The 23,636-nt window shown below is 45.0% G+C and overlaps 7 protein-coding genes across 7 annotated transcripts; 4 read left to right on the forward strand and 3 right to left on the reverse strand.

Annotated features, from left to right (window-relative positions):
• Positions 1-68: 68 nt before the first annotated feature.
• Positions 69-1,853, reverse strand: SERLADRAFT_457702 (uncharacterized protein; the record flags this gene model as incomplete). The annotated part of the gene is made up of 5 exons (XM_007313835.1): positions 69-393; positions 451-682; positions 740-904; positions 1,005-1,119; positions 1,181-1,853. The coding sequence occupies 5 exons, from the start codon at positions 1,740-1,742 to the stop codon at positions 238-240; spliced, it is 1,230 nt and encodes a 409-aa protein (XP_007313897.1).
• A 160-nt stretch (positions 1,854-2,013) lies between these two features.
• SERLADRAFT_457713 (uncharacterized protein) lies at positions 2,014-4,491 on the forward strand (the record flags this gene model as incomplete). Its single annotated transcript, XM_007313836.1, has 7 exons — positions 2,014-2,115; positions 2,171-2,894; positions 2,957-3,416; positions 3,494-3,693; positions 3,763-3,877; positions 3,961-4,055; positions 4,112-4,491. The coding sequence occupies 5 exons, from the start codon at positions 3,246-3,248 to the stop codon at positions 4,167-4,169; spliced, it is 639 nt and encodes a 212-aa protein (XP_007313898.1).
• Positions 4,492-4,702: 211 nt separating this feature from the next.
• SERLADRAFT_457716 (uncharacterized protein) lies at positions 4,703-6,533 on the forward strand (the record flags this gene model as incomplete). The annotated part of the gene is made up of 2 exons (XM_007313837.1): positions 4,703-5,254; positions 5,319-6,533. The coding sequence occupies 2 exons, from the start codon at positions 4,903-4,905 to the stop codon at positions 6,197-6,199; spliced, it is 1,233 nt and encodes a 410-aa protein (XP_007313899.1).
• Positions 6,534-7,045: 512 nt separating this feature from the next.
• SERLADRAFT_354146 (uncharacterized protein) lies at positions 7,046-8,522 on the reverse strand (the record flags this gene model as incomplete). Its single annotated transcript, XM_007313838.1, has 7 exons — positions 7,046-7,220; positions 7,410-7,504; positions 7,610-7,724; positions 7,786-7,997; positions 8,042-8,363; positions 8,419-8,436; positions 8,485-8,522. The coding sequence occupies 5 exons, from the start codon at positions 8,210-8,212 to the stop codon at positions 7,163-7,165; spliced, it is 651 nt and encodes a 216-aa protein (XP_007313900.1).
• Positions 8,523-15,709: 7,187 nt separating this feature from the next.
• On the reverse strand, positions 15,710-17,359 carry SERLADRAFT_457720 (uncharacterized protein; the record flags this gene model as incomplete). The annotated part of the gene is made up of 6 exons (XM_007313839.1): positions 15,710-15,903; positions 16,084-16,184; positions 16,310-16,424; positions 16,485-16,687; positions 16,741-17,064; positions 17,112-17,359. The coding sequence occupies 5 exons, from the start codon at positions 16,909-16,911 to the stop codon at positions 15,846-15,848; spliced, it is 648 nt and encodes a 215-aa protein (XP_007313901.1).
• An 839-nt stretch (positions 17,360-18,198) lies between these two features.
• Positions 18,199-19,360, forward strand: SERLADRAFT_457721 (uncharacterized protein; the record flags this gene model as incomplete). Its single annotated transcript, XM_007313840.1, has 1 exon — positions 18,199-19,360. The coding sequence occupies one exon, from the start codon at positions 18,242-18,244 to the stop codon at positions 19,229-19,231; it is 990 nt and encodes a 329-aa protein (XP_007313902.1).
• A 1,750-nt stretch (positions 19,361-21,110) lies between these two features.
• Positions 21,111-23,540, forward strand: SERLADRAFT_433629 (uncharacterized protein; the record flags this gene model as incomplete). The annotated part of the gene is made up of 15 exons (XM_007313841.1): positions 21,111-21,198; positions 21,261-21,535; positions 21,585-21,711; positions 21,762-21,792; positions 21,841-21,920; positions 21,971-22,090; positions 22,153-22,266; positions 22,323-22,525; positions 22,576-22,626; positions 22,683-22,813; positions 22,872-22,983; positions 23,038-23,087; positions 23,144-23,275; positions 23,333-23,409; positions 23,470-23,540. 15 exons carry the CDS (start codon positions 21,111-21,113, stop codon positions 23,538-23,540), a joined length of 1,662 nt encoding a protein of 553 aa, XP_007313903.1.
• Between the last annotated feature and the right edge of the window lie 96 nt (positions 23,541-23,636).

The following is a 23,636-nucleotide window of genomic DNA, read 5'->3' on the forward strand; positions in this document are numbered from 1 at the left end:
CTCTTTTTACCCTAACAAATCAGCGCGATACTCGATCTGACGATGTCACCAAATTTAAAACCCTAAGTCAGTGGGAAGAGATAAAACGTTAGGTGAAATACATAATCTCAAGTACGTAGAACCTGATCATATATCCTTTCCTCCATTCTATCGGATGAAATTAGATCTATTAAGATTAAAGCACTGGCACAACCCCTTAAACAATCACCAACTAAAATACCTTCCACGTACCACGTCCTAAACCTTTTCCACCTTTTCGTATAGCTGTTCCCTCACGGTCCATGGTGTGTCATACCATCCCCGCTTCTCGAATACCATATACTCGGTGACGTGCCGCCTCATGGGTTCCTTTCCATCAACCGGTACGCCCTTCTTCGTAAATACTTGTAGTGTCTGGCGAGAACAGGTGGTGTCAGCCAAGACGCAAAACGGAAGGCTGTAAACATTTACCTGGAATGAATCGAACCTGACAAGCGCGTGAATGACAAGTCTGTTCCCTTGTTTAGGTGGCTCTTGGGCAAGATACCCCTCTGCAGCGCGGATAGAGACAATGCGTGTAGGACTGGCTTCGCTGATACATCGCCAGTGATAGATGAGTCCTGGATCACGGCTGCGCACAAGCTTCAGAAGCTTGGCTTGCATGTTGTCAGAGGTGGTATTTTTGATCCCCTGTATGCTTTTTCTGTTTCAAATAGTGATTAATTAACGTTACACGATAGACAAGCTACGAGGGGCGTACTCAGCGACGGCATTGTTCATGCCCACGTATGCGATGCTAGCTGTTCTAATCAAGGGCGAGACCCAAGCATCTTTCATATAACTACCAACTTTGAAGAGCTGCCTCGACCAAGGTGATTTAACAGTTATGTCCGGAAACGCGTTCGCCTTTGCGATGGTGAACATACTAGAGAACATGGGAGAGAAAAGATGTGGATAGAAGGAAAAGGGCGTGGAATAATGAGATAAGTACTGGCAGGATAGCGGAAAAGTAGGGACTGAAGCACCTAAAAACATTCTTCATCCAATTGCCTGTATTGTCCTTGATAGCATCAAAGATGGTAGAAACAGAGATAGGTCTCAAGCTGATGACTGCACGCAAGTCACGGGGTACTTGGACATCTGCGGAGATTTCATCAGTCCTGGTGATACTAGTAAAAAAGATGCAGGTTGCGGTACTTACCAAGGGTAAGCATTTTTTGACCCCACATGTCAGTGGTAGGAAAATGGCGAGGCATTTTCATCATGTTCTCCAGTTCTGCTATCTGGGCATCGGTCGACTTTGCCTTGAGCCCAGTTTTGGAGGCACCATCGCCGGACTTCTTACCCAGTAGACTCCGCACTAGCGATGGACTCTTGGCCTTGGCTGAAGGAGGACTTGGATTCGGTGTCGCGGTATTTATGGGCGTAGAAGAGGTTGCTGAAGAGGTTGCACTCGCGGTAGCAGAAGGTTTAGACGTTGTGGATGTCTTTAGCGTCGATGACGGCGCTGGAGGGCGAGGAGCTGTATGGCGAGTGGTTGAAGGTGATGACTTGGTTTTCTGTGCATATGCGCGAGAAAAACCGGGTGAAGATGTGATGATGTATGGGCTATGGCGAGAACTGGAACGATGAACTGGAGTACAATAGTACCTGTGTATCCTGGCACTAGTGATGGTCCTGCTTGTCCCAGACAGCAGAGGTGTAGCAAGGTCAAAACATCGCGACCTCGCTGTAAAAGGAAGCTGGGCACGACCAACTATCATTCTCCCGCAGATAATATCGCTCTAATCGCGCTGTGTGCCTTCCGTTTTCGCTTCGCCGCCGTCTTGGTCGTCGTCAGACACAGCGAGCACGACTCTCGAATGTCCTGCGTTAATAAATTTCTCGAAATGGTTATTCCCGCTAGTCGGGAAGGCGTGAGAATGCTCCGGAACCTAGCCTACGTGTTGACTGGCCGGTCTGCGCCGAGAATATTACGCGTTCACGGGGAAAGGCGATATATAAGGGTCTCTGCCCGTTGGCCGATGAAAAAATCAGCTTTTCGTGTGAATTCAAGCCTGAGTTCTCTCCAGTTTCAACGTTTCTCTACGAACTCACTACTCACTAATTACGAACGCAACCTACTGAATCATGCCTGTAAGTCTATCTTTCAATCTTTATATTGCTCAGTTACTCAAGTCATCACTTGCAGCGCCAATCTCGTTCCCGTGCTGCCCCCGCTGCTCGTCCTGCTGCCCCAGCTCAGTCAAGAGGTGCCCATACCGCCGCACTCCCAGCTGGTGCCCAATCACACTCCAACCCTGCACATGCACCCGCACCTGCACATACCCAAGCACCCGCACAGTCCTCGGGACCTGGCATGATGGCTCAGATGGCTGCCACAGCTGGCTCTGTTGCAATAGGATCCACCATCGGCCATGGGCTCTCATCGATGCTCTTTGGTTCATCGTCCTCTGCACCCGCTCCTGTTGAGCAGGCACCGCCTGTGCAACAGCAGAGTTACCAGAGCCAAGGTGTTAGCTGTGAAGTACAGGCAAGGGACTTCACCAAGTGTCTCGAGAAGGCAGACATGCCGTCTTGCTCGTGGTATTTAGAGCAGTTGAAGGCTGTGAGTACCGGCACTATACCAACCTCACCTGGGACTGATTGCTTATTTTGTAATACAGTGCCAGTCTGCTGCAGCCCCGTACTAATCTGTGAAAGGGTTTGCGTGGAATTGAAAGTGGTAGATCTTTTTCCGCGTTTTTATCTCGCAGAAGATGTATCGGAGGTGCCAGAGTAGTAAATGCGTACTACAGATTATTGCAATTGGCTTACTGCAACGATTATGCTTATAACACCACTGGATTATATGTAGATATCATGACCAAATATCCCCACTCAGTTGCTCAATTGCAGTACTCAGCTTTAACGTTGTACGAATATCGCTCCATTTCATGATCAGCTCTGGGTTTACACAGAATCTCTTTCAACGCAGGTTTGAATCACCAGGCCCTTCGTATAGAGGAACTCATGAGCCAATCAATCTGACTAATATGGCATTAACGACACTGCAAAAGGGAGACTCAGCTAATGGCGCTGACTAACCCAGTAAAAGATTCGTGAAGATCGCAGAGTACATATGCTGGTTGTCGGACATTAATATGACTCGGTGGCCAGGGGTCCTCAAGTATAGCATAAAGCTCCTTCGATCCGAACAACATTGCATCTGCCAACCTTGCAAAATCTATCGTCACAACACTTGATAATCAGATATCACAACAACAATGACCCTCAAGCTCTATGGCATGGCTCTCTCGACTAACACGCAGCGCGTCACGGTCGTTTGTCACGAGAAGAATATCCCTTTCGAGCTCGTCAAGGTCGATCTCTTTGCCAATGAGCACAAATCGGCAGGATTTCTAGAGAAACAGCCATTTGGGCAGGTTCCGTACATCGTGAGTTACCCATCATCCGTCTGCTAGAGCATCTCTGTTATTTGTTGACCAACGATTAATTGGCGGTGTGTTATCAGGATGATGATGGCTTTGTCCTGTACGAATCGCGCCCAATCGCAGCTTACATCGCGAGGAAGTATGCCGCACAGGGGACCCCAGGCTTGGTCCCATCAGATCCCCAGGATCATGCACTATACGAGCAGGCAGTAGCAACCGAGATGTCCCATTTCGACCCCAGTGCATCAGGCTTGTCCTTCGAGATGATTGCCAAAAAGATGTACGCCTAGTGTTGCGAGCATTTGTGTAGGAGGGCTTCAAGGCACTGATGGCGCCTTACTTTATCCAGATTCTTTAAAACGGATCCCGACGAAGCACGGGTGGCTCAACTGCTCAGTACGCTTAATGCCAAATTAGATGTGTACGAAGAGATCCTTGGGAAACAGAAGTACCTGGCTGGCGATGTGAGTTTCATATATTCTCGCCTCGCGTGCATTGCAGGGGACATCGCAACACCATTGGAGAATGCTGACTGTTTGAATGATAGGAGATTACGCTTGCAGACCTATTCCATCTTCCAGCTGGGACACGCCTGGTAAAGATCGGGCTAGACGTCATTGAAAAAAGACCCAACGTATCGAGGTACGTTCATTCTGTTACAACGATACAGATTACAGGAAAGCTGACGCTACACGAAGATGGTGGAAAGATATTTCGTCGAGACCTTCCTGGGTTGCTGTGACAAGTTCTGCCTGAGGATTTATTGACATTAGCATGGAGACGAGAAAAAGTAGATGCATAAGGGAGTTCCCAATATCTGTGACTACCTAGTTCGCATCGCCAATTGAATGTTATTATTATTCCGAGTCTGTTGTTACTAAAAGCTAATAGCCAAGAAGACCAAGGGCACGATATGCCTCGAAGACTGAAACCGAGCTTGGCAGAGCATGACTGCGTAGGGTTGAAAGGATGGCGCTGTCGCAGAGTAGGCGAGGGCGTGTCACCTGGATCGTCTCCACGAGCATCACTGCCACCGCATCCTTACCTTGAACTGTGCAATGATATTTGCAAATAAATCCGAATGATCTGCGGACGCTAGCGCTAGCTGCTGCGACTAGCAGGTGTCGATATATCGTCTTATGCTGCAAAGGCAGCTGGCATTGCAGTGAGCTGAGTACAAGGATGGGTGTATTTACAAGGGGATGAGGGCATGGTCGGGGTTTGAAGCGGTTCTGTTTCCGTGGGCAACGCAAGAGGAGCGTCGCTGGAAACGTGGAATGTGTCTATCCGCGGCCGCTGGTTGCAAAACCAAACATTAAACCATCATCGCCGTTGTTTTCTGTCTTTCCTACATCTTTTCTTTCCGTTCTATTTCTCATTCCCCGCCCTTTTTCGTTCCCCTGTCTTTTTATTCTTTTCTCCTTTTCCTTCCTGGTGCTGGGTCACCCTAATTCTGCAAACGTGCTCACTTCATAACATATCCTTCCTCATGCAGCCCGCCATCTCTCCTAAACCCATCCCCGCCATCTCCATCTCTCTCGCCCCCCCTCAGGACCCAATAGTCGAACCTTTCTCTCCTTTTCAATTTGCAAAAGCAGACCAAGATGATGGCTATAGGCCTCAGCATCTCACGCCTCCCCCAACATCCGCTGACACAAGGTTTCCCAGGCAGTCGTCTCCCCTTCGTCCTCAGGATTGTCAGCCCAGTGGAAAGGGTCTTGAAAGTGGACGTTTCAACGATATGTTGAAAGCAACTCGCGAAAGGCAGTCTGTGATCGGCACGAGGAAAGTGCCTGACCTGCGTAAAGAACTTGCTATTAAGAACCACAGGAGCAAGCAAGGTACTTCTTTTTCTATCGCTTCTCATGAATTTAGACAGGGTTATAACATGCTCGTATCATTCAGTCGAACGCCGTGCTCTTTTCCTCTCAAAGATCCAGGCCCCTCCATCGCCGACAGCAGTCTACACTCCCAAGACTCCTCCCGAATCTCCCTCCCTTCTCCACTACACAATGCCATCCCCTGGGCTCAGCTCGCCTCTCTCATTATTCGAGTGTGCTACGGAAGATAATCAGTGTTTGAGTGGTGAATACCAGCAATTACATGATGCGTGGGTTGAACAAGTAGACTTCCGTTTGCCTAGAGATGCTCAATCCAAATCGGCTTTGAAAACCAGGACAAACAAGTCAACTGTGGTTCAAACCAAATCCACGAAATCTGCTGCACGCCTTCCTTCTCTGGACTACATCACGGCCCGTATGGGCATCCGCGGTGTTATCCAAAACCCCGTATCTAAAGTAGATGAGCCTCTGCGTTCATCTCGGTTACCTGCTTTCCTGCAGTCTAGAGCTGCCCCAGAAGTTACGCATGGGAACCAGGACGCGAGGCCCCAGCTCTCTGTTGGTAGGCTGCATATGCCGCTTAGGACTCCGTCCCCGATTATTGGAAAGAACATTGCTGATGCTAAACCATCGGTGCCCCCACCCGCTTCGCCAAGGGCGCCTTTGACGCCTAAACTCGAGGTCACTACTATGGTAGTTCCCCGTACTTGTAATTCGTCGCCTGTTGCTCTCTCTGAGACTAACCTTCACGCCTTTGGTCGCGCATACGCCGCGAGAGACATGCTATCTACTATCAGGCGTCGTTCTCCGCCCCCATGCGGAGAGATGGACAGGAATGACGAGGAAGAACGGAAAGTCAGGAGACATAGCTCTCCTGCCGAACTTCCAAAGAGGACACGGTTAGGATTCGAACACGCGGTGCTCGCATTACCTGGAGGCTTTTGAAGCAGTCTTGTTTCCTGGGCCTCTTACTCTTTTCCTTTTGGTTGTGACTTTGACGATTTCACTGGTGGAATTGTCACATCTTGACTTATTATTTTTCTTTTTGACTTTTGGCTTCTTGTCTTTTTCCTAATCCTTTTTCTTTCGTTCTGCTGATATATTTGCCTTGGACTTTTTTCTTGAAAAAGGCACATATTACTCCTAGGACCGCAGTCTTATGCATGACACTCTTTTAAACACACAACCTATCTTTTAATACCGTCTTTCCTTGAGCAGACAATGTAGCACAAAGTCAAAACTCGCATATGCGAGAAATAAGTCCACGATCGATATCTCCTCCAAGTTGTTTTGAAACTCTTCAACACATTTATTTCAAAGCGCTGAGGGTCAGCGATTTGGCAGCCACGGTCTTCGCATTTGCCTTATCGAACAAACCCAAGTGAGCTTCTTGGGAAACGGATCAGACGGTTCCTATCGTTATAGCCCATCTTACTGTATCTGGTGAGAGATAAGATCTAATATTCAGTTCATTAACTGTCAATGAGCTGTGTTACTGCGCAACTCTTGTGATTAGGCGGCCCTGGTGTCTCTAGGCATATGGCCTCCCAGTGTCTATACAACGTTATCTGATTATTTTTGATTGCTTCGAGTTTCTTTCCAGCAATGATGCAACTGTAATGGACGCAGTCTCTCAGCATGGGGCAATGTGCGGCGGGGTATATGCGGTTCCAAAACATCCCTTTTCAAGTAATTGTTTTCAAAATCCTCTTCATCAGCATTGGTCCTGGCCTGATGGAGATTATCGATGCGCGCCTTCCTCGGCGACAACTAGAACTCCAGCATTTTTCTCTTTAAACAAGATGCTATTGCTGCACAGCGTGGTACAAGTTAATGTACAAGCTACAATGACTGCTTTTCATCACCCGAACCTCCCCTGTATTGTTGTACAAGTGAGCATGGCGGGGATTATGCGAATTCTTTCACGGCCTCCCAGGAAGGCCTCGAAGAGATGTCCTTGAACCACCTGTGAGAGAAAAGAACGGCGGTGAGTACCACATCAATGATCAACCGGTCATATTAAAGACAAAACAAAAAAAACTGAACGAGCTTCTCGCCGGATCGGGAAATAAACAAAACGATTACGACGCGTTTAGAAATGATCCAACCAAGACAGCCAAATATAAATATGGACAGTGCAGAAAATCAAACGTACCTGGCGACGTTGGGCCTCTTTTCCAAGACATCGTATCCTTGTACTACAAGTAAGCCAGCGTAAGGCAGGTGGAAAAGGTCGGCGAGGGTGATGTGCTGTGAGTAGAGGTAGATTAGCCATAGACCTCGTTGAATGAGAACATCGGTACGGAAGACAGGCAGTCCAGTCGTCCTATAACCGAGAAAAGAAAGAAAACTCACATCACCAGCGAGGTACTTCTGTTTGCTGAGAATCCTCTCGTAACCATCCAATTTTCCGTTCAGCGTGGTGAGCAACTCCTCAACCCGAGCCTTGTCGGCCTCGATTCCGTGCAACCTAATGACGTGAAAAACAGCCATCAACATCGTGTTCGTGATGATGGAATGATTAGGATTACTTCTTGAAAACATTTTCCCATGCCAAACCGGATGCGGAGGGATCGAATTGGGCGGTTTCAATGGAAAGAGCTTGGTCGTAAAGAGCCAAGGCTGCAGGATCGTTGGTGGTGGGGATCAAGCCCTGGGTACCCTGCGAGGCGTATTTCCTGGCGATGTATGTCCCGATTGCGCGCGATTCGTAGAGGATGAAGCCATCATCGTCCTTTTCATGCTATCAAAATCCGGCACCAGCGACAGGACTCATGAGGGGCTTACGATGTAAGGGATCTGACCAAAAGGCTGCTTCTCAAGGTAGCTGGCAGATTTGTGCTCGGCTTTGGAGAAGTCGATGGGGACGATCTCGTATGGGACGTTCTTCTCCTTGCAGATAAGAGCGACGCGTCGGACACAGGTCGACATGGATACACCGTAGATCTTGAGGGTCATTGTGGTTGGACGTGAGGAGGTGGGGTGCTATGAAGAATTTGAACAGGAGGAACTAAGATGAGATGCGTCAGATCGACGAGGGGCGGCTCTTTATATATGTTACTGGACACCAGACCAGTCTCTGAAGTTGCAAGGCTATTAATTCTGCTGACTGTAGTCAACACTTGATGAGTCGCTGGGGCTTACACACGCAACGGCATGCTTACACTTCGAAAGACGTTCACCTGAAATCTTTAAATCAAACTGACCAAGAATAATTTCCGTGTGCTTACTCATGCTGATATCTGTGACACAGTACGGCCAACGCAACTTTACTGTCATTAACCTTGGCGATCAAGTCAAGTCTGCACGAGACTTAATATATTTCAGGACAGTAAGATAGGTAGGCGTCTATATACAGTCAATACTCTTATATCGTTGGACAACTGTTGCATTCATTGTTAGGAGAAGATGAATAACTCACAATTACGTAAATTGAGAGCCTTCGGAAAGTCTCCAGTCTATCCCATTTTGAGTTGTCTAGAACCCTATGTAAAAATAAAATCTTGAAGAGAAAGCGTTGTAGCAGCGGAACGAAACCAAAATGGTGCAGTGGCAACTATAAGTACTTGTCACACTAGGTCACAACTGCAGACAAAATCAGGCGGAGCTCTTCGGAATTCGAAGGGTTAATTTAAAAGTTTTTTGCCCAGTCCCGACGTCGCGTGCATTATTGAGCGTTTTCAAGTGTTGTCTAAGCCAGAAAGAATGAATATTCCTGATTGTTTACAAGATATAGACTGTCATCAACAAATTGAATTAGATCAGCAAAGGAGACCAATTCTTGATCCTGAAGGATCCTGGTTTCCATTTCGATAATGATGCCTTAATTTTCGGTGGAGCTTCTAGTGTGACTGTACATCTTTTTGTAATATTACTCTCCTAGAGTTTTCCATTTGCATCTCTGGTGTTACAACTTACTTTGGTAATTGCTTATAGTGTTATATACCATCACCTGGACCTGACTGTCACCTCACATGCCTTTCAGAACTGTTTCAATCAATTTTTATGTAGCACATTGCAGTATTACATGAAATTGTACAGTTTAACTAAAAATGTCTGCTAAAAAATCCAGCATCAATGTTGAAATGCAAACCTGGAACCTACAGGTCCAGGAATTACTGTAATACCAATTAGCATATTACTACACTTAACATTGCACTTTGAAAACTAAAAATACCAATGTATTATACTGTGAAAATTCCATATGATTGTCATGTCTGTGCCACAGGCCAGAGATCTGAGTCTCTGAAGTAGGGATGTCAAAGTTCAGTTCAGTCCAGTTCAGTTCAGTTTAGAGGCATTTTTTTCTGAACCCTGAACCAAACCAAACCAGAACTGAACCTCTGAACCATCTCATATTGTGAGAAATTTTCCAAAAATTGTTCAGTATCTGTAACAACCAAAGTTTGTATACTCTGGCTCACAACAAGAACAAGCAGAGAAGGATGAGTGAAGGAGAGGATAATCTCCTTTGGGGTAGGACCAAGTTTGTTGTGGGTAAACCATAGGAGGACTCGCTGAGGAGTCTCCTTGATCTATTGTGGTTTATATACTACTACAGGTTGTTTGTACATGTTGTACTATACAGTTGCTATGTTCAAACCCAGTTTGGGCAATAGCAAAAATCAAAAATGCCCAAACTGCAGACCAAACCAAGGTTCAGAAACTGAGAACCGGACCAAACCAAACCTGAACCTAGGGTCCAGTTTTGCAGTTCTCAGTTCTGAACCATTTATCCGAACTGAACTTTATCATCCCTAGCAACAAGGATGGAGTAAAGGCCCTTCAGAGAAGGGCCAGAATAATCTTAGAAGGAGACATGGTAAAGAGGGTAGGGAAACTAGTTGATATTCAAACTGCAGGAATAGAGTACAGGAGTTACAACTTATATACTATCAGAGGGAATGGAGTTTGTAAGGAGTAACTCGTAATGTAGGTACAGAGTTCCATGCAGACAATTATCTAGTGAGGAGAAATTGTATGTGAGAGGGCTGTACCATAAGGTCTATACTACAGAATCTATGAGGAACATGTTAGGCAACAAATATGAAGCTATATAACAATAACAAATGCCTGGCCAAGTCCTTGCAGAAGGTGATGAATCAGGGTATTGATGTTGAAGAGTATCAGTATAGATGCAAATCCAAACTAATATTGAACTAAGGAATGATACATTGAATATCTACTCCTTATATATAATAAACAACAAAGGTCAGACCAAAATGAGGAAAGGATAAGAGAGTGGTCTGACCAAACAGTAAGCCAATAATCAAAAGGAAGAGATGGTACAATCTATCATAATTACTAACTGTGTGGGAGAAGTCCTTAGTAAGGGATGTACAATTGGCTGGATCAGTAAACCCATGGGAAGATGCTGAGTCACAGTCTATATTGCTGATTAACCTCTCGCTGAAGTATTCCTGCATATAGCTCTTGGTCAGCACTATGCCATTGGGTTATTTTCTTGGGGATAGGAGAGGGATCTCCTACATTGTAAGTATAATAGGATAGATAAAAGCAAAAGAATGCAATAGAAAAATTGATTCTTTACAGAATATAAAAATGTGCAGAAAAAATGTATGGTGGACTGAAAGTCCAGGGTAGGAGATCAGAGCAGATATCTGGGGTATTGTATGGGAGCAAGGTACTGATAAAACTGGATAAACCCAGTCTCTGATAAAGCAGCTGTTGGTATAGGAGTTCTGTTCTTTTACTTACTTATAAAGAGGGCCTGGTTGCCACATATCATCTCAGACGGGATCTGAGGTGAGACCCTCTCTGTTTTTCCCCCTTTTAAATACCTAGCTGATTATTTGTATAGCCTTTATCTTATCTTAGATCAATCCAAACAACTTGAGGTTATGAGCCCTGTTAACAATGTCAACAACAAGGAGTCACTAGGAGTGCCGAAGCTTGAGCCTGATGGCTTGAACTGGTCTATATACAAAATGAGGTTAGAATGGGTTTTGGCTGATAAAAAGTGCATTGAGCACTTACTGGGTACTGCACCCAAACCGTCACCTGGTGGAACAGCACCAACAATGACCCAGGCCCAACATGAGGTCCTGGCTACCTGGACAAAGAAGGAGTTTTGCGTGAGAAACATCTTGGGCCGCACAACTCCAGACTCAACACTGCAAAATATTCTCCATAAGACGACTGTTGCCAAGATGTGGCAATCTATTGTCCAGGAAAATGAGAACAAGACCGAATTGGTCCAATCTGAACTGAGAGATTGGTTAGCACCCCTGCACTACTCTGAAAAGACTGACATGCGTACTCACATTGATAAGATCTGTGATATGTGAGAGCAGCTTAGTGCTGTGGGCGTCCAACTGTCCAACAAAGAGAAGTCATCAAATACATCTACTCCTTATATAGTGAATAGTAAGGGCCAGATCAAAAAGAGAAAGAATAAGAAAGTGGTCTGACCAAACAACTAGCCAGTAGTAAAAAAGAGAAGAAATGGTGTGATCTATCATAATTACTAATAATGTGAGAAAGATTTCTTAGTAAGGGATGTACGATTGGCTGGATCAATGACCCCATGAGAAGGCACTGAGTCACAGTCTGTATCATTGATTAATCTCTCACCAAAGTATTCCTGAGCACAGCTCTTGATTGGAGTTATGCCATTGGGAGATCTTCTCAGGGATGGGAGAAGAGTCTCCTACATTGTAAGTATGATAGGACACAAGTGTGAAAGGAAAATAAGAAAAAGAAAAATAGAAGTAAAAGAGTACCAGCTGTAACTTTCAGCCCAATAGCAAGAGGAGTGACAGGGAAGGAGTTGCATAACCATAACATGGTGGGAATGCAATAGAAAATTGATTCCTTACAGATATTGTGCACACTGTAGCTATACTTTTGAGGTTTGTGGAAAATCCTGGGAAGGCGCACTTGGAGGCAGCAAAAAGAGTGGTGAAGTACTTGAAGGGTACACGTGAGCTCTGGGTTTGCTATGGACCAGAAAGGGGGGAACTTACCAGTTATTGTGATGCTGATGGCAGCACGCTATCTCAGAATATGTCATCATGTTAGATGGTGGAACCATCTTGTCACAATCCTCTACTTCTACTGATAACAATGATGGAGCTATCATATCTATAATCTCTCCAAATCTTATCTTATCATAGTCACGTGATCAATCACATGACATATGATGTAGTTACAAAGACACTTACAAAGTGCCTCATGCCTTACGCATGTTGCTCAGTCAGTGCCTTATTACTTACATGTGTCCCTCAGTATATATACCAGCTACTTCATGTACATACTCCCTAGCTGTTGATTAACTCTTTATTCACTTGCTAAAAACCCTGCTTGTGATTTGAGCCCTTGACTGTCTGTTAGTTTGGCATAAGAGTCAGGATTCTCACACATCTTATGGTTCTCGGATTGGTTGCACTGTCAACCACAGAGGCTGAATATGTGGCTGTGACCCACACCACAAAAGAACTCCTCTGTGTGAGGAATCAATTTTTCTTATCACATTCCCAGCATGTCGTGGTTATCCGAGTCATTCCTGGTCACTCCTCTCGCTCTTGGACTAGAGATTACAGCTGGTATTCTATTACTTTTATCTTTTTTCTTCTTATTCTCCATTCATACTCATGTCCTATCATACTTACAACAGAGGAGAACTGTTATAGACCCTCGAGAAGATATCCAAATGACATAGCAATGATCCAGTGCTATGTCTGGGAATACTTCGGAGGGATATTGATAAGCGAGGAAGGCTGTGAGTCAGCGCCTTCTCATGGGCTTACTGATACAGCCAATCGCACATCTCTTATCCATACTTTCTCTCATATGATTAGTAAATACGATAGATCAGACCACTTTCTCTTTCTTTTCCTATTGGTTAGTCAATTGGTCAGACCACTTTCTTAACTCTTCCCTTTCTCGGTCTGACCCTTGTTATTCACTATATAAAGAAGTACATACTCGATGTATTATTCTTTAGTTCAATATTAGTTTGGATTTGCGCCTATATTGATACTCTTCAACTCTCATACCCTGCTTCACCGCCTTTCAGCAAGGACTTGACCAGGCATTGTGCTTTGTTATATAGCTTTGTATCCGTTGCCTAACAGAATATTGAACTCACCCATCTTCGAATTCTTTTCCAGAGTAACACTTTGGAAAACCATTCCACTACACCCTGAAAAAGACTGTTGTTGCCTTTGCACCAGTCTAAAACCCTCATCATCACCTTCTTCACATCTCTATCCCTCTCCTCACTACCATCATCAACCTTTTACTATCCATACTACCACACCTATCGTCGTTCAGTCCTCTCAAACTGGATGTCTTATCTACCATCACCGCTCTCGTCCAATTCTTTGCATTTTTTGCCATCATCTGATACCTTCAAACTGAACTCATCAGTGACGTTATATACCTGTCAAGTCCTTGCTGAAAGGCGGTGAAGCAGGGTATGAGAGTTGAAGAGTATCAATATAGGCGCAAATCCAAACTAATATTGAACTAAAGAATAATACATCGAGTATGTACTTCTTTATATAGTGAATAACAAGGGTCAGACCGAGAAAGGGAAGAGTTAAGAAAGTGGTCTGACCAATTGACTAACCAATAGGAAAAGAAAGAGAAAGTGGTCCGATCTATCGTATTTACTAATCATATGAGAGAAAGTATTGATAAGAGATGTGTGATTGGCTGTATCAGTAAGCCCATGAGAAGGCGCTGACTCACAGCCTTCCTCGCTTATCAATATCCCTCCGAAGTATTCCCAGACATAGCACTGAATCGTTGCTATGTCATTTGGATATCTTCTCGAGGGTCTATAACAGTTCTCCTCTGTTGTAAGTATGATAGGACGTGAGTATGAATGGAGAATAAGAAGAAAAAGGATAAAAGTAATAGAGTACCAGGTGTAATCTCTAGTCCAAGAGCGAGAGGAGTGACCGGGAATAACTCAGATAACCACGACATGATGGGAATGCAATAAGAAAAATTGATTCCTCACAGTATCACCTCAGACTCTACTACGAGATCTGAGGTGAGACCTTCTCTGTTTTTTCCCCTTTTTGATTACCTAGCTGATTATTTGTATAGCCTTTATCTTATCTTAGATCAATCTGAACAACTTGAGCAGCCATTGTTCTCTATGGAGCATAGCCACCTCTCCATGGAGTCACCATTGTACCCCTAGGAGTCATTATACCTTAGCGAGTAGCACCTCTTACTATAAGTAGTAGGGAGTTTAGTATAGGAATACCTCAGTCGTTTCTATAGCCTCTTGGGCAGCGGCTGAGGTATGTTACATTACATTTATTAGAGATTACCTTAAACTGACATCTATTGTAGTTTCTCTTAGGTAAATAATATCAGTCATTTTTATAGCCTCTCAGGCAGCGGCTGAGTTTCTCTTAGATTTATTAGGTACAGGGTCCTGCCAAGTGGCAGAGCACAAGGAACATAATTCCGGGAAGACTGAAGGTCCGGGAGTTTGGACTTGGGGGAGTTTTCTGGCTACTGTGACACAGGTATGACAGAATCCACCAAAGAGGGAAAATGAATGAAACAGTTGTGAGTATATAAAGGAAAGACCCTATGAGTATTCCTATGTAGGTAATGTTGAGGTATGGACTACATTACATTTGTTTTAGTATCCATTTACTACTATACAAACTATCACTGAACACTTGAAATCTTTTCCTTGTTTTCGCTTTTTTGCACATTACATAATTTTAAATTTCCACACTCGAATAGCAAAACTCGGATACCTCAGTAACGACAACCTCAGTCTTCTCCAAATAGACTGAGGTATGTCAAACTGCTACTATAGACCATTACAACAAACTCCCAATATTTCTTAGTCACTCTATTATTACAGGTACATCATAATAGAATATAAGTCTTCTCCAAATAGACTGAGTTACTCTATTATTACAGACAACAGGTAATGATGTCACAGTCAATGTACGATGATGTATGATGACAAAGGTTGTAATGTTCCAACAGCTTCTTTAGCCTTAAAGTCCTCGGGGAGGACTTCACATACACTCTGAACACAACTAATATTATCTGATTATTGTTGAGTGCTGCTTCACCATCATTAATGCAACCATACTATGTTGGAATATTGCAACCTTCATCATCATACATTGACTGTGACATTGTTACCTACATGGGAATACTCATAGGAATACTATAGAAAGTATATAACTACTACTACAAAACCTGTATTTACTTAGTCGTTCCCATCATGCCTTAGTCATAAACAACTTCAGACATTCTCGATTCCCAACGTACTATAGTGAGCGCATAACTCTGATCACAATCATTACTGAATGTATTTAATCCAGTGAATGGTGTGGGACCAAAAGCATCACTTTTCACGTCATTGTTTTCTAAATCCTCCTCATCAGAAGCTTTGACCGCATGGAGATTACCGATGCAGCCTTTCTTCATCAAAAACCAGGATTCCAACTTTTTTCCTTCAAGAACTCTATTGCTGCACCGCGGGAACAAAACAGTACAAGAGAATGTACAATTTACAATGACTGCTACTCTTTGCCTGGTGGCCTCCCCCTAAGACGTATTTGTACACAAGTGAGTACGGCTTTTATGCGCCGTTCTTCACGGCCTCCCAGGAGGGCCTCGAGGAAATGTCCTTCCACCACCTGTGAGAAAGAACGGTGGTGAGTACCACATCAATAATCAACTATTCACATAAAAAAAAACCGAACGAGCTTTTCGTGGGATCGGAACAAACAAATAGTTACAACACGTTCGAGCGTGTTTCAACCAAGACAGTACCAAATATAGCCTGAGACAAGAATAGTGCAGAAAATCGAACGTACCTTGCAACGTTGGGCCTCGTCTCAGACTCCAAGATATCGTTTCCTTGGTATCCGAGCATGCTACCGTAAGGCAAGTGGAACAGGTCGGCGAGAGTGACGTGCTGTGAGTAAAGTAGATTAGCATTCTTTCAATGTGATTCATAGACCTCGTTCAGTGGGAACATCGGTACGGAGAACAGAAAATCGAAATTTTCTTTTTGAGAAAGAAAGTAGATAGATAACTCACATCACCAGCGATGTACTTCTGTTTGCTGAGAATCCTCTCGTAACCATCCAATTTTCCATTCAATGTGGTGAGCAACTCCTCAACTCGGGCCTTGTCGGTCTCTACTCCGTACATCCTAATAATGTTAACATCGACCATCAACATCATGTTCGTGATGATCGGATATTAGACTTACTTCTTGAAAACGTTCTCCCATGCCAAACCGGATGTGGAGGGGTCGAATTGAGAGGTTTCGATGGAAAGACCTCGCTCGTAAATAGCCAAAACTTCAGGGTCGTTACTGGTGGGGATCAAGTCCTGGGTACCCTGCGATGCGTATTTCCTGGTGATGTAGGTCCCGATTGCGCGCGATTCGTAAAGGACGAAGCCATCGTCGTCCTTCTCATGTTATCAATATCAGGCATCAGTGATAGAGCTACTGAAGGGCTCACGATGTAAGGGACTTGGCCGAAAGGCTGCTTCTCAAGGTAACTGGCAGATTTGTGCTCGGCTTTGGATAAGTCGACGGGGACGACCTCGTATGGGACGTTCTTCTCCTTGCAGACAACAGCGACACGTCGGACACAGGTCGACAAGGGGATACCGTAGATTTTAAGGGTCATGGTTAGATGTAAGGAGGTGGGGTGCTATGAAGGATCTGAGAGGAAGTAGAAGGAGATGGGTAAGATGGGTGAGGAACGGCTTTATATATGCTCCTGGACACCAGACCGGCCTTTTGATGATCTCTGATGTCAGTTGGAAGGTTACTGATTTTACTGACACGTGATTAGTAGCTGGAGCTTACGCTTCGGGAGACGCTCACCTGATCTTTCTAATCCAAACTGACCAAGAAGTTTGATGTGCTTAGATACTGACAGTGCCGACAGCGCTGGCACCTGTCCACGTCAATGCAGCTGTGCTGTTCTCGATCTTGGCGGTCAGGTCGGGTTCGCGTGTGAGGCTTTATGCATTTCAGGACTGGAGTTAGTATCGAGGAAGTCAGGTTGACGTTGATTGGATTGTAAGCCAGGCCCCCCTTTGATGCTTACAGTGTTAATGACGTCCTCGTTCAATGTTTTTCCCTATTACTCATCAACATCTTGATAGCTCGGGCACGGCCGTTTTGTGATATGAGAGCGATTTACTGTAAATGGTTATCTCCAGGTGGATATGTATACTCCTGGTTCACGAAACTGATCTGGCATGGAATGTCATAGAAGGAGACAAGCGTGTGATCGTGGGCCACTTTAGCTTGAATAGGTAAGAACGCCTTAATGTGCGAAAATATATCTTTTACTGGGACAGGGGCTGAAGCGAGGCATCGAAAACATCGTAGTACAAATGAATACGCCTCGTGGTAGATATCTGGACTGATGGAACTTTGCCCCAGGTGCTGATTGGAATAAGTGATAATCCGAGCGCAAGTTAACAAAGTCAGTTGACCAAAACATCGCGACTACTGGCCGAGGGTAATTTGTCCATGATTGTTAAGCAACTACCCCGGTTGTGGTGGTGGTATAGCCAATAAAAATTGAAGGGCAAATAACGCAGCAACGTAGGGAATCCGTATGTCACGGCGGGGAGGTCAGTACCCGAGATTAGCGGATGTAGTCTCGCGACGTCGGGCCTGGCAGCTGTGCTCAGAGCATTACAACAGTATTGGGAATTGGTGTACATTGATTGGCACGAACCTAACGATGAGAGGGAACGAGGCGATGTCATGTGAGTCAGCATTAGATAGGGGACAATGTTATCTTACAGACATGTGCTTTGTCTAGTTCAAGCGTTGTGGATATCGCTTCAGCCACTATAAGACGCATTACCAAATAAGTCAACGCACTTGCCACTTTAAGCCCTACTACGTCATGCTCCCCTCTTCCAAATGCTGCAATGCTGCGTGCCACAGAATCATAGCACCAATCATCACACTCACCAAGTAATCCAGCCGCAGAAATGCAAAAATCGTTGACCTCGCATCGTGTCCTCGTTCTCGACGTCTTTGGTACACTTATCAACGTGGAGCAAGGCATCAAGTCAGCCCTCTCAACGTACCCACCTCTGTCTGATACCCAGAAAGATACCAGCAATCGACAATGGTCTCCTAACGACGCACTTTTGGCTTTCGCATCTGTCGAGAAAGATTTAAGTGCTCAGTTCCCAACAATGTCGTACACAGATCTCCTTGCACTCGCCCATCGCACACTCTGTCGCAGGGTTTCTGGTATTTCGGATGACACGAGCCAGGGAAATGGTAATGACCCATTTGAAGGTGAAAAGACAGATGCTGGCGCAGGCCCCTCTACATCTGCTACCACGGAGGAGGTCCTCGCAGGAAAGGGAGGTGAAATGAAGAGCGCAAAGGGGACTAGTGCACAGGAGGACGACGAACATACGGCCTTTGCTAAGCATGTCCTCGCCTCACCGCCGTTCCCTGATGCCCAGGATGGGCTGCGCAGACTCGCGCGGCATTTCCAGCTCGTCGTCCTAAGCAATGTTGATAAATCAGGATGGAAGCAGATGGAGGAGATGCTCTGCTCACCCGAGCCTTCAGCGCCACCACTCACCGCCAGTTCCACGGCTATTAATGCATCTTCCTCTTCTCCCTTTTCTATTGTTCTTCACGCGCAAGATCAACTATCATCAGCTGGTAACACCGATTCGGTCTCGCGGACCGTTGTTAATGACGTACTCAAAACTATACATTCTACAATCGACATGACCCCTGATCAAGTCATTGTGGTGTCCCACAGCTTCGTCCCAGCGAGCGTACAGGTGAGGAGTGTCTGGATAGAAAGGGAGGGTAGCGTACTTGGAGTGCGGGGTTTTGGCGGCTGTGAAAGCAATGGTAGCGAAGAAGGAAAGAAAACTTCGACATGGCACTTTTCGACTTTGAGCGAGCTTGCAGACGCAGTTGAAGGGGAGATCGATATGGGTAAAGTCTAGGAAACCAATCGAAATCAAGGGATATCGTCGTTAGATTTTGAGACAAGCATGAAAATGTCGTCCTGGTTCTTATCATGCAGATAACAATGTACCATAGTCGTTATGATATCAATGTTTTAATCTTCACGGTGCGGCCAATGCTGGATTCCTGAGCCCGTGACAATACACCAATTGTTCAAATTTTGAGAACGGAAGAACGCAAGGGCCATAATTTTGTGGGTGGAGATGTGGCTTATCCTGCAATGCGCTCGGGTTCAAGTATCGTCGTCACACTTCATCTGGAGAAGCGAAACAAATCGATACTCACGACTTGTAGTCATTGCAATCATCGAAATTTCGGAAAATGCTGCCAAAATCGAGCACCCAGGTCCCAGGGGGCACTACATCGAGAAGAAATATGGCCGTGCATGGTATCCAGGGCATGATCCTTGTAGAACCTGGAAAATATGCATTATACAAGCAGGGCGGTCAAACATTTCATTTCGATCCCCCGTGAGGACGGGTCTTTGTGAGAAGCTAGTTACAAAGTAAGTTCCTGGTTATGGTGTCACGGATCACGCACCATGTTCTGATACACGATAAAGATTACGCGGGCTAAAAGAGAATGAAACAAGGGTGTCAGAGTTGCTGACTACACTGAACGCAGAATTGGATGTATACGAGGTGATCTTGGGAAAGACTTGCTGGTAACGTGAGCTGCCTATTTCTTGCCTTCACTTGCTTCCCATTGTGTGTCAGGCTGCTACTCTGTCTATGGAGAGTGGGCACAATAACAAGGGTGGCTTCAGCTTATTCCAAGTCACTGTAAAACTACTAGATGCTCTCTGATTCAAGGACGTGACTCTGGCAGATCTTTATCATCTGCCAAACGGAACTCTGTTGCTAAGGATGGGATTCGATGTCATCGAGAAAAAACCAAACGCTGTAAGGTAGGCTCACTTACTAGTGTCCATAACAATGTCCAAGCTTTCTGACCAAGACGGTGGGAAGACATCTCGTTGAGGCTGTCCTAGCACTCCCTGAAGAGTGGCTTATAGATGCAAATGAAGCAAGGATGAGAGGGACGACATAGCTGTTATACTGTATGGCTTCACTACGCAACAAGACCAGTATGAATTATGAGGTTTCTCGCGCACGCATTTTTTGCTTTTCACATATCGGCACCTCAGGGAAGTTAATTCCAAATGCCTTCGCGATTGAGTGTTCGAAAGAGTACTATTTACCAGAAAATTATCAGCAAAAAATTATTTTACTGTACTGACCAATGTCAATGTCATAGCTACTCGTGGACTGGTCCATCGAGAACACTTGCTGACGGTTCAAATGTTATTATTATCGCGTTAGCTCATGTCGCTAAAGACATGCATGGTGGCGTGAATCGAGAGTAGCACGGAGTTTCCAGTGCTCTTAAGGTAAGCAGCTAAATTCATATCAGTAAGTAGACCGGAACTTGAGATATTTAAATTATTACGTAGGAGTTTAGCTGACCTCTAATTGACTTGAAAATATTAGACAGGCAGATTGCCGTCGTTTCGGCATAATGAAATTATTTGAACTCCGTTGTAATTCTCACGTCGCTTTATCGATATGAATATAGCTGAGATTCTTAAGTATTCACTATGCCAGTTCGGGAATGTGCGCTAGTGCAGATCCATTGACTGAAAGATGACATCTATCTCGTACCAACCGTTCTTTGAGGCCGCGTATTTTCAATGCGAAAACACTTGTTACACCTGCTGCGTAGGGAAGGAACTTTGTCGGGAACACATGGTCTTGTTACCATTTGTGTGCTTGACAGCACCCGGCCCGCATAAAATCATAAGCTTTCTACAACTTTAAAGATATGTGGTCTGGCTGCGCAGCTTTTTGAGCGTACACAATGTCCCTCACTATCCAGCACGCCTTCGATGTCGGTAAATATTATCTTGCCAATGTTAGGATATATCACGCTGCCATTTTGATATCTGGTTCGTCCTATCCTGATCCATAGTGCTCAATGTTCTTGGGCTTACATACCAGCGTCTCCCAGGATATATCTGCTACCGAGCATTATATCGCATTGTACTCTGGCCTTGCTTGCTTTCTCCCCTTCGCCATCTCCCTGGACCGCCCACCGGTAATCCTTTGATCGGCCAGTGGCGTGCTATTGTTCACAAAGAAGCCGGCATTCCTCAGCGTGAATGGGTCAAGAAATATGGTCCTGTTGTTTCTGCTGTCGGTCCCATAGGCGTAGAACGTCTTATATTCACGAAACCCGAGGCGCTACATAGAATACTCGTCAGCGGTTGGCTCGAATGTCCTCGTGTATGCTATTTTAACAGCCACTAGAGCTTAAAACTCACTCACTCTCTAGCCAAGCTTCTTAAAAAATATCCTTGGTTTAGTGGCTGGTTACGGGCTTTTGACGGTAACAGGCAACGAACACAAGCAAATGCGCAAGGCAATGAATCCAGCTTTCTCGATCCCTAATTTGATGGCTCGTAGGTGCCCGTCTTGACATGCGACGGATCGTATCTAATGTTCTTTGCAGAGACTGATATGTATTATGACTCTATCGAAAGGTAAATAACTATGCCATCTACACTGTCAATTTTTAACGTAATTTTCAGTCTTATAGATATCCTCAGGTCTGAAGTCAACGCTGAAAGGGACCCTGCGAAGGGGAAAGAAATTCTCATGTACGACTGGAGTACGTAAGATATTTGGTGATTATCAGTGAATTTATTAATTTTTTTTCAGTGAGCAAAGTGACTTTGGACATTATATGCGAGACTGCCTTCGGTTATAAGCCAGATTCCCTACATAATCCTCACAATGAACTTGCAGAAGCTTACGAGAACTTGATCGACTTACAATCAGGTAAGCTCGTCTGTCTCGTAGATATTTGTATTTGTTCCAGCTCATGCCTTTGTAAAACCCAGGTCCCAATATCGCTCGGTTCATTTTATTGGTGATAATTCCAGGATTTCCCTATTTGCTAGCTTCACAGTGGGGCTACAATCACCGTCACTGGTTTGAGAAAATTCCTATTCTCCGTTCGTTGTTCTTTGATAGTATGCTTTAGTGCTTCTATTTACATCGACTTCACAAGGTCCTGCGGCCATCCTTATGGACTCTATGCATCGCATTAAAACGATATCTCGCCAAATGTTAGCAGAAAAAACTGCAGACTTGGCCGTGGCTGCATCTGATACCGAGGCTAAACGAGATATCATGTCTTTACTTGTGCGGGCTCGTACAGCTGACAAAGGCGAGGGTTACCAAATGAGTGATACTGCCATGATGGATCAAGTTGTCAGTGATATACTAATCTAAAAGGATTCTTGATTAATTTGCCTTTACAGTTGACGTTCCTCGGCGCTGGACACGAAACGACAGCTTCAGGTTTGGCATGGGTATGTTCCCCCTTGTGTTTGTTCCCAGTCTTTACCAACTGAAACCCATATACAAGACGCTCTGGCTCCTCGCCAACGATACTGCTGCTCAGGACAAGCTCCGACATGAAGTGTCTGCCATACTTGCTAATAATCCCCGCCCCGACTATCGTACTTTAAAAGATTTACAGTGGCTTGATTGTGTTGTGTAAACGTTCCCTACTCTATATAACCCTTTACATCACTGACTAAATCATTTGCAACAGCATGGAGAGTCTGCGCGTACTTCCCCCTGTACCAATGACTGTTCGGAAAGCAGCAGAAAATCAGAGTATTGATGGTACGTTTGTCCCTAAGGGAACTCTACTCTATATTCCGGTACGTGTTTCGTATATAGGGTATCGGGACGTCATGCCATCTTCCTTTGAGTAGATCCGCGTCGTCAATACCTGGAAGGAAATTTGGGGTGAAGATGCCGAGGAGTAGGTCCACACAATCACATTGTTATGTGACAATAATCAATGAACCTGGCATCTAGATTCCGTCCCGAGCGGTGGCTCAACCTCCCTAAAGAATACAACTCCACCTTTTCGTTGTTGTCATTCATTGCAGGCCCGCATGCTTGCATTGGTAAAACCATGGCCATCATGGAGATGAAGGCTATCTTGGCGTAAGTCCATTCTCGTATATTATATCATCGCTCGAAGCTAAATCACACATGGGGTAGCGGTATAATTGCAAAGTTCGCTTTTGAGCCAGCGTATGTGGGACAGGTGGCTAAACCTACAGCTGCTATCACTATGAGTAAGTTGAGAGACTGTCAAGTCATCCTCTTCCGGGCTCATGCAATCTGCCCTCATACAGAACCCGCAGATGGCATGCCTTTGCGTGTGAGATGTGTAGCACCAACGCCTGTCGCAAGCATGGCATTGTGAATGCGTGATCTACTGTAGTTACGAGCCCCCCCCCCTAAGAAGACATGATGTATGTGCTAAGAAGACATGATGTATGTGTATGGCTTACCACTTTGT

The sequence above is a fragment of the Serpula lacrymans genome (genome assembly GCF_000218685.1).
Source record: "Serpula lacrymans var. lacrymans S7.9 unplaced genomic scaffold SERLAscaffold_2, whole genome shotgun sequence".
Lineage (NCBI taxonomy): Eukaryota > Fungi > Basidiomycota > Agaricomycetes > Boletales > Serpulaceae > Serpula > Serpula lacrymans.